Source organism: Ictidomys tridecemlineatus, chromosome 2 (assembly GCF_052094955.1).
Source record: "Ictidomys tridecemlineatus isolate mIctTri1 chromosome 2, mIctTri1.hap1, whole genome shotgun sequence".
Lineage (NCBI taxonomy): Eukaryota > Metazoa > Chordata > Mammalia > Rodentia > Sciuridae > Ictidomys > Ictidomys tridecemlineatus.
The window spans coordinates 201,529,364-201,543,328 of NC_135478.1; the positions used below are offsets into that span (position 1 = coordinate 201,529,364).

General features: G+C 39.0%; 1 protein-coding gene across 5 annotated transcripts in view; it reads left to right on the plus strand.

The window, feature by feature from the left end:
- Nucleotides 1-13,965, plus strand: part of Cdk6 (cyclin dependent kinase 6) — a 204,604-nt gene that overhangs the window by 98,367 nt on the left and 92,272 nt on the right. For all 5 annotated transcript variants that reach the window (XM_040291503.2, XM_040291505.2, XM_078040417.1 and 2 more), the window contains exon 4: nt 2,827-2,994. In XM_040291503.2, coding sequence (XP_040147437.2) covers nt 2,827-2,994 — 168 coding nt within the window. The remainder of the gene's footprint in view (nt 1-2,826; nt 2,995-13,965) is intronic.

Here is a 13,965-nt window from a genome sequence, read left to right on the forward strand (position 1 = left end):
AGGTATTGTTAACGTGGAATCAATGTTAGTGCAGTCATGTGGACTCATACTGCTTAACCCATATTTGTTATTTTAATCTACTTCAGCCTTTAAACAAAAGATAACTAAACCCATAGTGTAAATGCCACAGTAACACAACTAAAACCAAATGATAATGATTTTGGCATATCCCAAGCAGGAAAACTCTGTGGCCATTAAAAATCACATTGTATGAACAAGTTCTACATTGAAGAATTTTATTGAAATAGGAAAATATTCACAATAAATTGTTATTTCTAAAAGGCGACAAAATAAAGGGTTTAGAATAACCATTTTTATTTAAATATATATTTAATTTAGTCATACAAATATGACAACATATGTGATTTTTAAAACACAGAATAGAAAAAACCTCAGAAATTGTTATTTAACAGTGAAGTTTTTTCTGTTTCTGAGTACTGTGGAATTTTGAGTGACTTTTCTTCTTCCTCTTGATGTATAGGTTTCTGCTTTAAGCAAGTATATGTTCAATTTATGAATTTTATTATTAAGAAAGTATAATATGTGCTATGTTAATAAATATACAAAAACAGTAGATATCTTTTATATTTTCTGTAATTCAGGCTTTTGTAAATTTAGATGGATCTTTTAATAAATTAGTTCCAAGTTTTTTAACTTTCACACTGCTAATTGGATGCTTAAATTGTTTGAAAACTGCATCATGTGCCAAGCAGATTTGTTCGCTGTGCTTTTTTAAATGGGTGATTCTTAGCATATAGGAAGCTAAAGATGATGAGCCAGCATGACATTACTTTAGGTTAGTCATGCTTTCTAAAATCCAGTGCTTACAAGTTGTGTGCATGTGTTTCCAATAAAGACTTATTTACCACAGCAGATGACTTTCTTTAACATTCTGTGCTTCATTTTCACACTCCTGTTTACTCATGGCAAGTTGTTTGACCGTACATGGTTCTCAAGTCTTGAAAGACCCTCTTTGCCATTGCAGCCTTCTCCAGAGTCTTCACCTTTTGAAGCTTAGAAGGCATCCCCCGCAAACTCACAGGATTCATTCGGGGGGATCACAAATGTGATTCCCACACACCTGTATCATCGCATGCTTGGCTCCTACTGACTTTGTAGCACTGTGTTTGTGTGTCTCCCCGAGGAAACAGGATGCTTACCATGGTATTGATCATCCTAATAATTACCATCTGCTGAACACATACCGTGTGCCAGAAGCGGCACTCCCGCTTTGCATATGTTACTTCATTTAAGCCTCCTACTATTACAAAAAGTAAATGCTATTTTCTCCATTTGATAGATGGGAAAACAAAGGCTTTGGTTTTAAACAAGGTATGATGAAAAGACAGAACTTTGAATTCTAGAGGAAGAACCAGAAGTGGAATCCCATAACCCCTTTTTGATGCAAGGATTTAGTGACCCAACTGATGAACAGGGCAACCTCATAGCTCCTGGACGCCTCTGAAGTCCAGGATGCTATTTAGTCATTTTTCTACTCTTTGTATTAACAAAATAGCTTTATCTTCCCTTTGTGCACTATTCTCACAGTGTTTGGCAGGTGGAGGAGGCATAAGCCACTAAATCCAGATTTCAGAGGGTTATGATAATCTGGTCAATGTCTTAAGTTCCTACTGTAAGACACAGTTTCTGAGTTTTACATCTTATATCTTATTTTTTGGACCTAAAATTAAAAAAAAAAAAAATTGCGGTGGCAGAGTACCAGTGATTGAACTCAGGGGCACTCCAGCACTGAACCACATCCTCAACCCTATTTTGTATTTTATTTAAAGACAGGGTCTCACTGAGTTGCTTAGCACTTCACTTTTGCTGACGCTGGCTTTGAACTTGCGATCCTCCTGTCTCAGCCTCCGAAGCCACTGGGATTACAGGCGTGTGCCACTGCACCTGGCAAAATTTTGATTTTGGTTGATTTTTCAGAATGCTCCTCTGCTCCATTGCTGGTTAATAATGCCAGCAATAATAACAGATAACAACAGTCCTTTATTGAATGTTTACTGTTGTGCTAAGTGCTTTATAAACATTGACCCTATGAAGTAGGTTTTGTTACTTTTCCATTTTATAGATGGAAACACTGAGACTCAGAGAGGTTAAATGGCTTGTTTCACTTTACATTCTTATTCATTCATCAGTCTGATAAAGGAGTGCAGTGAAGATTTGTATCCAGTTTTTCTGGACTCTGGTTTGAATGAAGACTCTGTCTCTTGCTAGTATTGTGTCTTTGGGCTACTTACTCAGCCTACTTCTGTGTATAGTTTCTTGACTTGTAGAATGGGTGATAAGATATGCACCTCAACATTGTGATGTGGATTAAATGGATTACTGAATGGAAGGTGCTTAGAATAGTGCTTGACCCATAGTGACTGCTTAGTATTAGGAATTTAAAATTATAATCACCCTTAACAATATTATTAATATTAACCAGATTTTAAATGTTGAAATAACATATTAAATGATATAAAAGTGTGTGAAGGGAATTTTATCCTCCTCTTGCCACCTCTGATTTGCCCTCCCCAGAATTAACCAGTTTGGTATATACCTTTCCAAAATATTTCCTGTGCCATTGAAAGCCATTTTAAATTGTCCTTTCATTAATGAAGTACAGGTTGATAGAAAAATTTTATGGTGTTCTCGAGAATGGGAAAATGAAGAGACAGGGAGATAAATTCATTCATTCAATTAATATTTATCAAACATCTGCTTTGTGCCATAGGGCTTAACAGAATGCTGAGGATTTAGTGTCAAGTGTGGCATGTGTTGAATTTCTGTTTTGAGCATTTATTGATGTCATGTTTTGGTTTTATTTAGGATATGATGTTTCAGCTTCTCCGAGGTCTGGACTTTCTTCACTCTCACCGAGTAGTGCACCGTGATCTAAAACCACAGAATATTCTGGTGACCAGCAGTGGACAAATAAAACTGGCTGACTTTGGCCTTGCCCGCATTTATAGTTTTCAGATGGCCCTTACCTCAGTGGTGAGTAAGAGCATACTATCTTTTCGTTGAATTATCTTTCCTGCTTCAAATAACAAAGTGCCCCTCTTCCATGCTCCTAATGTTACTGCTTCCTGTGGTCTTTACTACTTCCCAAAATGTCTTTGCAATCTTCTGGATAGCAGTGGATAAGAGGAGAGCATTCTGTTTACAGCCACAGAGACATCTGGGCTGGGTGTATTGTGGCAGGACCCACTGCAGAAATAGCCTGTTGCATCTTAACCACTAGAAAGGAATCAGTTACAAGTTTCCAAACACTGTTTGCCATAACCACTGTTTTCAGAGCTACGTCATGATGAGCTCAGGGTCAGGAAAAAGAGAGTGGGAGGAATGTTGACCTATCTACAGCGTCCTGTCCTGAGAAGCAACAGGAGTACCAACCCAGGTATGTTAAAACACTTCTGAAGCTGAGGATACTGACTGTGAAGAAGAAAGAAATTGACAGTGAAAATGGATGATCCTTGCACAAGTAGCCCCACCCTGCCAGCTCTAAGCCAGAATAGAAAGAGTGAACCAAGGGTCTGTTTTTGGGGGAAAAAAAATGGCAATTATAATATCCTCTTCTTTGTCTCACTCACTGAGGTGCAAAAGCATAGTAGTGACTTTGGTTAGTTTCTACTCCTCCTTGCAGTTCATTGTTTCTGAGATGAATTTTTTTAAATTCTGTACCCAAACTACAAAAAGAACAGCCTGGAAGCGAGTATTAATAACCCTTTTCTTTGAAAGATTTGTTTTATATATAGTGAATTCATACATAGATAAAAAAGCCAGGGAATGTCCCCTTGCCTTACAATTTATTTTGGAGTTGTGTGCGAAAAGGTTCTCAAATCAGGGGCAGCACTGCCCTGGATGGGGGGCACTGTTGAGAAATATATGGTGGCATCTTTGGTCATCACAGTGACCTGGCGGGAGGGATGGCTGCTTCTGGCATTTAGTTTATATGCTTCAAGGAAGCTAGCATTCTCCACAACAATAATAACAAAATGTTCCCTCGAATCCCAGTAATTCTTCAGCTGAGAAGTAGAAATATGGGAGAGAAGTGGGAAATTCTCTGAGACAGGTAACTTGCCTTAGGAAAAAAGTCCAACTTGCAAAAATATTCTCCATCCACCCTTTCCCCCCACTCAAAGTATGAATACTACAACCTTAGAACTCCTTACATTCCCAGCATTAAGTACTTTGACGGGGCATCAGGATTTCTCCAGAGGATTCCTTGAAGTATGTTGCAGTTGTTAAAAGATAAATCCTGCTTCTTTCCTCTTTGCCCAGCAGACATCAATACTTTTGAGAAGATAAAACAACAGCTGTTGTTAAAAGGCTAGGTCTCCGCTTTGGGCAGGGCCAAGTAAGCTCTTCTGTTCTTACAAAATCGGACCAGAAAGGGCGGAGTCTGTGTGTTTCCCCAGTGGGAAGGGTGAGGTAGGCTTTGGGCTTCCCTAGGAAATTATTGCACATGTTGTTTTGGGGCCCTGGGGAGAAACTTGAATAGACTTTGTGATCAGGGCAGTAATAGGGGAGCAGATGAAGGAACTGGTCTCCTTGGGTACATTAATTGAGGGAAGGATGAGCTGTAACTAAGCCGGACACGATTTTAATCCCCCCAAGTGGGCACTGATAACCATAAGTAAAAGCAGGAAACCCAGTTGGTTTTATTTTGATTTTTTTTCTTTTTTCTTTTTTGCTTGTTAAATTTGAGGAATGATGGCCTAACTCATGTGTAACATCAATTAACATTCCATTCATGCTGGAAGTTGGTATGTTTAAACAGGAAAATGCAGACAAAATGTTTTATATTAAGAGAAAACAGGAAAGGCAAGCATAAAACATGTTTTTTTTTTTCTGTATCTAGTCTGTATGGTGTACTGTATATTCCTGTGGTGGCATTAGTCAAAGATGTTAGCAGCTGGGAGAGACTTGATTTGAAAGAGTGATAGACGGAATTTAATGGCAGTAATAAAAGGTACATTTCTGTAAGCTGCTGCATTTAAAATTTTCCTGTTTGATATTTTTTGTATGAAAAGGAAAAATCCATTTAATATAATGATGCTTTGATTTGCCTACACTTAGTAACATATAAAAACTTAGAATCACAGTTTTTCAAACTGAGCTGGTGTGTATTTTTAGTATCTCTGGAAGAGACTACACTCCACTTCCTGGAAATGCACATTTTTAGTAGATTATGTCATATGGAACCTGGGAATCAACTTAATTTGTGCAATGTTAAAGGGATTAAAAGTTAACTGATTTGAAACTGACTTTTTACAGCCATGAGAAATGCTAATATATTACTTATCTTTCAAAGATTGATCACATGCCCTTTTCTGGTATCCCTCCAAAACTAGAGCCCTATCACTAGAGTAACATCTTATTAATGTCTTTCATGATACCACTTTCTAACTTGTTTGTAGTAATTTCAGGATTTTATTTATCAGGCTGCAAGTTCCTTTGAAAGTAAATGCTGTGTCTTATTCAGCCTTGTTTATTTTGATAGGTTTTCAGGAAATATTTTTAATGAATAAACTGACAAATGCCAACACATAATGTAAGTAGCTAAGTTGTAATAAAAATAGGGAAGAAATTACCTATACATTTAATGTCTCAATATTCCTAAATAGCTACCCAGTGATACTAAGCCAAAGGATTTGCTAGAGCAAATACCTTAAAAATGTCTTGAGTACACTCTGTACCTTAGTCCTGATTAATTCATTGACAAGTATCTGCTCAAAGTCAGGAAAGCTGTATGCTGTAGCTCAGTTTCATGTTAGGAGTGTAGGAATGATTTGAACCTAAGTTCATAGTTTGTGCCTTATGATTATAATAATCCTCTCTGCTGGCTCATTAAAGAATTTCCTGTATGAATTTACCTTCAATCCTGAACAGAAAGCTATAGAGATTCAGAAATATGGCATTGCTATAATTCCACTAGAAGTTGACAATGTAACCCACTGTATTTTGGTGTTAACTTTAGAAGAGGTTTCATATTCTTCACAGATAATTAGAATTCTCCAAATGAAAGAATGAGTGCATTATTAGACAAATTTTTTTTCTATTTAGTTATTAAGCTAACTAACTTCGTTAATATATGTATATTTATATAATACATGGAATTTCTATGTGGACCATTGACAATAGCTTGCATTCCTACAGTCTTTCTAAAAATTTCAGAATGTTCTCACATATATCCTAGATCTTTACAGGGGCAGCTAGCAGTATTTATTTCATTTTAAAGTCTCACGTGATAGAACTGGAACTGCTGCTTCATAATATCTGAACTATGCTTTCTGCCAGCATTCAAGAAGAAACATCTTTTCTGAATTAATTGAGAAATTAGCTGTTCTAGACAGGTGAGCTTTTCAACTGTCTTGGGGTATAACACTATATATACTCTGATCTTTAATATTTAATATTTTAATGAAATGTTTCTGTTGTTCATACTCAGTACATAGGCCTTTTGGGTAGAAATTAACTTAGGACAAGCATTATGAGTCTGGACTATAGTTTTAGCTGTCATTGGTATATAACTTAGGCCAAATGACTTTGCTTGTAACCACCTAATAAGTTGAGGGATAATCTCTAGGGTTCCATGCCCTTTAGATTCTAACTGTACTGGGCTGTCTCTAGTAAGACACTCAGGTGTCTTTAGGGGATATTAGATTCTTGCTGCTGAGTATATAGTAATACATGTACTTGTACCTATATAGAATAAAGATTTATACAATTTTTAAAAGGCTGAAGGATTAAAATTTGGGTGGCTGCAGTGTATGCCTTGGACCTAGGCAGGAGGGACCCCTGGCTTGAGTCTCATGCTGTAGAGGAGCCTGTGCTAACCTGCTCCAGCCATGTCTCCCTTCATGGAGCACAGAACCTAGTGTGCAAGGAGAAATGGACAAGACCTCCATCCTACCCCCAGGACATTGAAAATCCCTGACAACATGGGACTTCATGGGCTCATCCTTCCCCCTAATAGCAGATTTTGCCACTTGTATGTTTGCGCTAAGCCTAGGGACAGGTGTTTGCATGCATATGGGCATAGCCCGAACAGGTAGACTGGAGTGTCTGATGCACACCTGTGAGATCCCTTGTGGTTCAAGAGAAAGCCAGAAGTGTGAGGAGAAGTGGAGCCCATTATATCTGCACCTGATGTACATTATTTTTGTCAAAAAAGTTTCCCTGAATCCCTGAAAAATGAACTTCTGTGACTTATATTGAACCAATAGATTTGTAGAAAAACAAAAAGACCTGGTTTCAAGGAGGTTATTCCAGTTGCACTGAGGTGATATGCAAGAAATGTGACTCATATGCTTATATAATATCTGTAGCAAACGTGTTTGGAGAATATACACATATTCAATAGAATGACTATTAAGACTTGCTAAAATTATGTTTAAAGTCATTCTAAAGTCAACATTTCCAAGTACTTCCCATGGTAGTATATGGTGCCAGCACATTTTTTGTCTTTCAGTATTTATCAAAACCAGTGACTCAGCCAGCAGTTTTAGTCCTACATGAGAGTAAGTCCTGGTCTGTCAGAAAGTGTCTCAGAGCAGAGCCAGGGACATCACTAGCAGCTCCATTGAAGTCCCTGATCATCATGAAGCCTGTGATCAGTAGCTCAGGGAGGGAGCAATCTCTGATTATGATGCAAAAATCTTCATGTTTTTTTTTTCCCCTAAACCTAACTATACAGCATTCAAGGTGATCCTGTTGCCATTGGATTGGTGTTTTAGGAACTCTTTACCATTTCTTTTTGGAAGTAGGAATTGGAGACTCAAACCAGATTTAATCTGAGTTTGTCAGATAGATTATAAAGAGATGAGAAAACTCTATTATTTATATTCCAGCTCTCACCCATGATCCCCACTTCCCTTTTCTTCTTACCAAAGGCTGTAGTACCTCAAAGAATTTCAAAGTGTTCTGTGGAATCCTCAGGTTCTATAAAGGTATCTAGAGGTTCCAAGAATGTTCAAGAGTTTGTTTTTTAAATTAATTTTTTGTCTTATTAAAATTATAATTAATAAACAGCTAACTGGGTCCACATTTTGACACAGTGGGGAACATTGACGCATGAACTAGTGCCTCCCAGTTTTCTTTTTTTAATGTAGAATTCAAAATAAAACTTTGGACATACTTGTGTACCCGAATATTTTATATATGCATTGTTGTTTAGGAAAAAAAAATCAAGCATCTCTCAGTTCCCTTCTGTGTGTTCATGTCCTTACAATCGCCCAACTGCATCATCATGACAGTGTGCATGTGCTCTACTCACTTAATAAGAGACTTTTAAATGTTTTTATACCCAGATGTGATTGCCAGTACTCAAGCACTAAGGACCAGTCACTCCCTAAGATAGTCACCATAAAGCTACATGTGGATAGAATGAAGTCTACATCCTAAGATAGGCTCCCTCTTCTGGTACTTCACCTAACTTTACCTTCTGAGATGAATTCCAGGATTGGCCTGCCTTCACCAATTTCTTCCCTGGAATGACAAATGCTATCATGAATTTCTAGGATCTTTTTAGGACCTTTATGCAATCATTCAGTGCTAATCACTAAATTAGCATTTGTCTTTTAAAAGTTCGTGCCCAACACCTCATTAGGAGGAAAGTGCCACTTTGTACCATAATGAAAGAGTGGGAATGTTCTCCTGTCTTGTTAGTGACTTAATAAATTCTCAGTGAATTACTTCCCTCTTCTCCAGAGGCCTTTTTCCCACATCATCTTTCCTTTTTAAAAAGTTATTCATGTCCTGAAAACATCTTTCCTCTGTAGAAATGGACAAAAGACAGTACATAAATAATAAACCTGTTGAGACTGTTAGACAGCTACGTAGAGTACAAAAATTATTTGGTTTTATTTTTAAAGGAACTGGCAAGATTTTAAAGATTTCTTTATTTAAGGTCATTAATTTATTTAATACCACAAGTATTACAAAATTTGATACTAATATCCCCTCTTAGGCCTCTGACAATGGATAGTTTTTTACTCTAATTTATCTTAATGTTGGTAGCATTTAGTAAACACTCAAGAGACTTTTTGGATTCAGACAAAAAAGCTTTCCGATAAGCCCAGGGGAGAAAATTAATGAAATGGAGTGCTGGCTTTCAGTCAACAATTATCACTGATCACTTTCCATATATCGGAGAGCCTGAGAGAGGATGGTGAACAAAAATGGACAAAGTCTTTGCTCTCGAGAGCATAGAAGCAAAATGATAGATCTGAATAAAATCATCACCTGCGGGAGTGTATAGTTAGAAACAGGTGAGCTCAATGAAGGAAGAGAATAAGGTTCTGTGAGACCATGCGACTCAGGAGCCTTCAGAGGCCGAGGTCAGGGAAACCTTTTCTGCATACCCATGACAGAATGTGGGATGCTCAGGGAGGTCTCCAGCACCCTCCTTTCTGAACCTTCTGGATGTGGGCCCCACGGATGTGCACATCACGCAGTCCGTTCCTGTTTTCTGTGTGTGGATTTGGAATAGCTCATCGTAGAGCACTGCCAGGTGACAGAGTAAAGCAGAACCAGAGACTGGAGAACAATGTCATCTTTTCAGGGGGAAAATAAATTGTTGATGCTTGTTTCCTCTTCGTGCATGTTGTATTTACTATGGAGACCTGGCAGGGTTTGGGCCTGGGCTTGGGCAGCCGAGTTGCTCCCACAGAAGCCTCCAGACGCTGCCAGTGCATACTGAATAAATCAAACCATGAGCGTTACATGAGTATAATGGAAAAAACCCAAGCCCTGTCGCCCCAGCACCTCAGCGAAAGTGCAGGACACACCTCGGAAGCAGGAAAGGCTCCTGTAACTCCCTCCCTGCTAACATCTTGCCATGACACAACCAGGTCTGTTTTGATAAAACCTCCAGTTGCCAGTACATATTTCATAGTTAACAATGGAGTGTTTGTGCCGCTTTCGTTTTCACTTTCACCAGTGAGGGAAATGGAACACAATGGGGGCAGCACACAGAGCTGGGAACAGGACACGTTTTCTTCAGGATTCCCAGGGCTGGGTACGTGGAAAATGCCGGAGCCAAAACAAACACACGAACCCATCCAGATCCTCCGTTGCGCATTCTCAGTGGTCATAAAACACGTTTCGAGTTACCATCTGATAGGTTGACTCTGCCGCCACAGGGAAGGCAAACATTGGTGCCCACTGTGAGACTTGTTCCCACGTAGAAGGAGGATGAATTCCATACTGTCCAGAGGGCTGCTGTGGGGCCGTGCGTCCGTGTGGGCATCTGACTCCACCAGCTGTACTCGGGAGGTGAATCCAATGACTGCCCTCCTTGTTTATAAAAGATAGCCATTCATTTGACTCACCTAAATCTAGCTCCTTCATAAGAGGTCACTGTTGCCAATTAGTTCTGGACGAAAGCAGCAGTTTAATGCTACTGCCTGGAGGACGTTTGCATCAGAGGAAGGGCTGGACGTGCCTCTCTTCCTCCAGTCGTGTCTGTTCTGCTCGTCCTATCAAGGCGTGATGTAGAGAGGGTCTGGTTGTCACCTGGATTTTTATATCCCACCCTTCACGCTTCCTGTGATGTCATTTAAATCTCAGCCTTCTGAGGCCAAATTTACGCGTAAAGATCAATTTTAAATTTAAATGTAAAGACCATTTGGTCTTCTTATGGTCTTGTCTAAATGCTTTAGAGAGGTTTTCTTTAATAAGCAAAGGTTCCTCAAGGATCCGTTAAGATGACAAAACGTTGTCACCGTTAACATTCTTAATGGAAATGCACCTTCTGTGCTGAGTCCTGAGCAAGTCTGAAGAATTTTAGTTTAGGAGATAATCCCATCTCCTTAATTTGCTTAACCCAAGTGTCGTATTATTTTCACACTCAGGCTAGGGAGGCATAGTCCTTGGAATGAACATGAAACGGTGCTTCCTTAGCTTGGATTCTGTGTCCTCTTTAATTCTTTGGATGTGGGAGCTTCTTGTGTTTTATAGCTGTCACTTCTGCCTTATAAGGAAGGGGAAGGTACCATATTGCTTGGATTTCGATAATCTCATAGTATAAGTTTCCAAGGCAAGATTCGTCATTGAAATTCCATAACTTTGACATACCCATTTTTATCCAATCAATCTATATTTTACACTATTTTGCTGGTTCCCACGATGCCTTCCTTGCATATTGTAAGCACTCGAGAAATAGCGGTGAGTAAATCCTACAATTTCTTTTCTTCCTTTTTTTTTTTTTTTTTTTTTTTGGCGGTCCAGCCCCAACCTCTTTTTCTGACTTTCTATCACATCTGTCCAAAGACCACGCTCAAGCACATATACACCGATTGCTCATCACGTGACACCATCAAATGTCTTATTGTCTTTGAGTATGTCTCACAACAACCTACTTTCAAAAAATGAATCAGTGGATGATTTTCTACTTCTACATTTTCTGTGTTACTGTTGATGTCATTGTAGCATCATTTATAAGCATCTGAAAGGTTTAGGGCTTTTTTTTTCATTTGTTTTAGATGCAACTTTCAGCTAATCTTCCCAGTCTCCTGCGTCACTGCCCGATAATAACTTGAGCTCCAAGGGAGTAACAGTTACTCTTTGAATGTGTGTCTGGGCAGCCATTGCTAATCTTCAGATGATTGCTCCTGTGCTTCATCCTTCCTTACTCAGGACCACAAACCTCCCTCCACCTCCCAAACGTGTGCTCTGTTATTTTCCAAATGATATCCTCTATTTAAAAATTAGGATTTCTTGGCATCTCTGGAAGAACCATAGTGTCTCAGGAAAGGATTGAAAGTACCTGCATTGTAGTTTCCTTTTGGTATTTTATGTAGTCCACTTGGGTCCTTGAGAAGATTGGGCAGGTGTTTCTGATCATCTGTACATCATCTCCAAAAAGTGAGGTTAAACTTCTAAATGATTATTTTGTAGTGCTATATTTTCTGTCTAATTTTATTGATTTGGTTGCTACTTTTCCAAATTTGTTTCTAAATGATAGTCTTTGGGCCACTGAGCCCTTCCTTTTATTATGCCTGCTTTTGGCTTTTCTTTTCTCTGGGGATTGAAACTCGGGGTGAGTGATCTTGTTGCACCCGGCATCTGAAACGATAGTGATGATTTTTAAATCCCTCATAAATGTGAATGTTAAACTTGACAGTTGGCTGTGCAGGAATAATCTACCTTCAAGTCTCAGGGAAACATCCAAATGAAAGAAGGGGAAAGCGTAGGAGAATTTACTTTAGTGCTGCTCATATATTTATTTTGAAGGCTTGGCAGAATCTAAAAATGGGGCTGTAAATTTAACAGCTCAACCATAAAAACCCCAAAATAAGGAATAAAAAACCGTATGATTTCTAGGTTTGGATACTAATATAAAGTTCCAAATTTTTAGTTTCCTTTGCTGTCTTAATTTCTAAAAACCCTCCTTCCCTCTCTCTTTCTCATTTTTATGTTGATTAATTAATTCTTAAAGGTTAACGGTGCTTTGAAATGTGTGAAAGTGTTTTCTGAGTCCTTGGCTGATATACTTCAGTTGATAGATTTCATGGTGGCATTAAAAACTCTCCGCACCTTATGTAACGCTGGGTGATTTCAGTGAGGTAGGGACCGTGCATGGTATCAGTTCTTGTGGGAAAATATGCTTCAGTGGCTTACTGGCACTGGTTTTGGAATGTGGCATTTAAAAGTACCTTTTTACAGTGGGAAAGAATTCTGTCAAGAATAAACAGTCTGACCTTGTTAAATGGGCCAAAGTCTGTCTGTAACCTAGTTCTAGAAAACTAGCTTTTACTAGTTTAGAAAAAGCAGATTAGAAAAAAATACAACTGAAACTTTTGTAAAGGATAGAAAAAGTTACTATCAAGAATGTAAAACAGATTCCCAGGATGAAGGTCTTCGTATACATTCGTGACAATTTCTTCACCTGAGTGGAAAACCCCGCTTCTGCCAAGTAGAAGACTACAGTTAGTGAGAAACAGCAGTTTTGTTGTTTTTTTTTTTTTTCCTGGAAAGACAAGACCAGCTTATAGGAGGGAACAGTGACAGCAGCCATGCAGCATGGCCACCGTGGGAAGCCAGCAGGCTTGGGAGACAAAAGAAGAGTGCAGATGCAACAGTGGCTAACCTCCCTTGCCATTCCTGCTTTCCAGACCCATCCGCAGCCCCCTGATCCAGCTGTCCAGGCCTTTCCCCCCTCCTTGAAACACCATGCCATAGATTTTGTGTCTCCATAACCATTAGACATTCTTCCTGTCTGCTTAGATTGCCTTTCCCTTTCTTCTTTTTTTTTTTTTCTTCCTTTTTGGGGTACCAAGGATTGACCTCAGGGCACTTGACCACTGAGCTGCATCCCCAGCCCTATTTTTTATTTTATTTAGAGACAGGGTCTCACTGAGTTGCTTAGCACCTTGGCATTGCTGAGACTGGCTTATGAACTTGAGATCCTCCTACCTCACCCTCCCAAGCCTCTGGGATTACAGGCATGCACCACCATGCCCAGCTGAGAACATATTCTTTTTTTTTTAAGTTGTCAAAGCATGTTTATTTTACTTATACGTGGTGCTGAGAATCAAACCCACTGCCTCACACGTGCTAGGCAAATGCTCTACTGCTGAACCATAACCCCAACCCTGAAAATGTATTCTTGAAGACTGCATTATAGTGCCACCTCGTCAAAACCCACCTGATTGCCTGGGATAGCTGGGCACATCCTCTGATGTGTGCTTTTGATTCACCTGTAGCTGTCTCATGATAATATTCCCATTGTTTCGCATCTTGTGGGTGTGAGATGAAACAGGTTTTGGAGTGGAGGAGTGGAAGGAACTGAGCTCAGAAAGGATGCCTACCCCTAAACATCAGCTTCTCTGAAAGGGGTCATTACAGCTTCTATCTGCATCTGTCTGGAAATTTCAGCACCAAGAATCCAATTTGTTTCATTAATTATATGTTCATTGATAAAATCTGGTGTTTATATTTAGATTATATTTTTAAAACCAA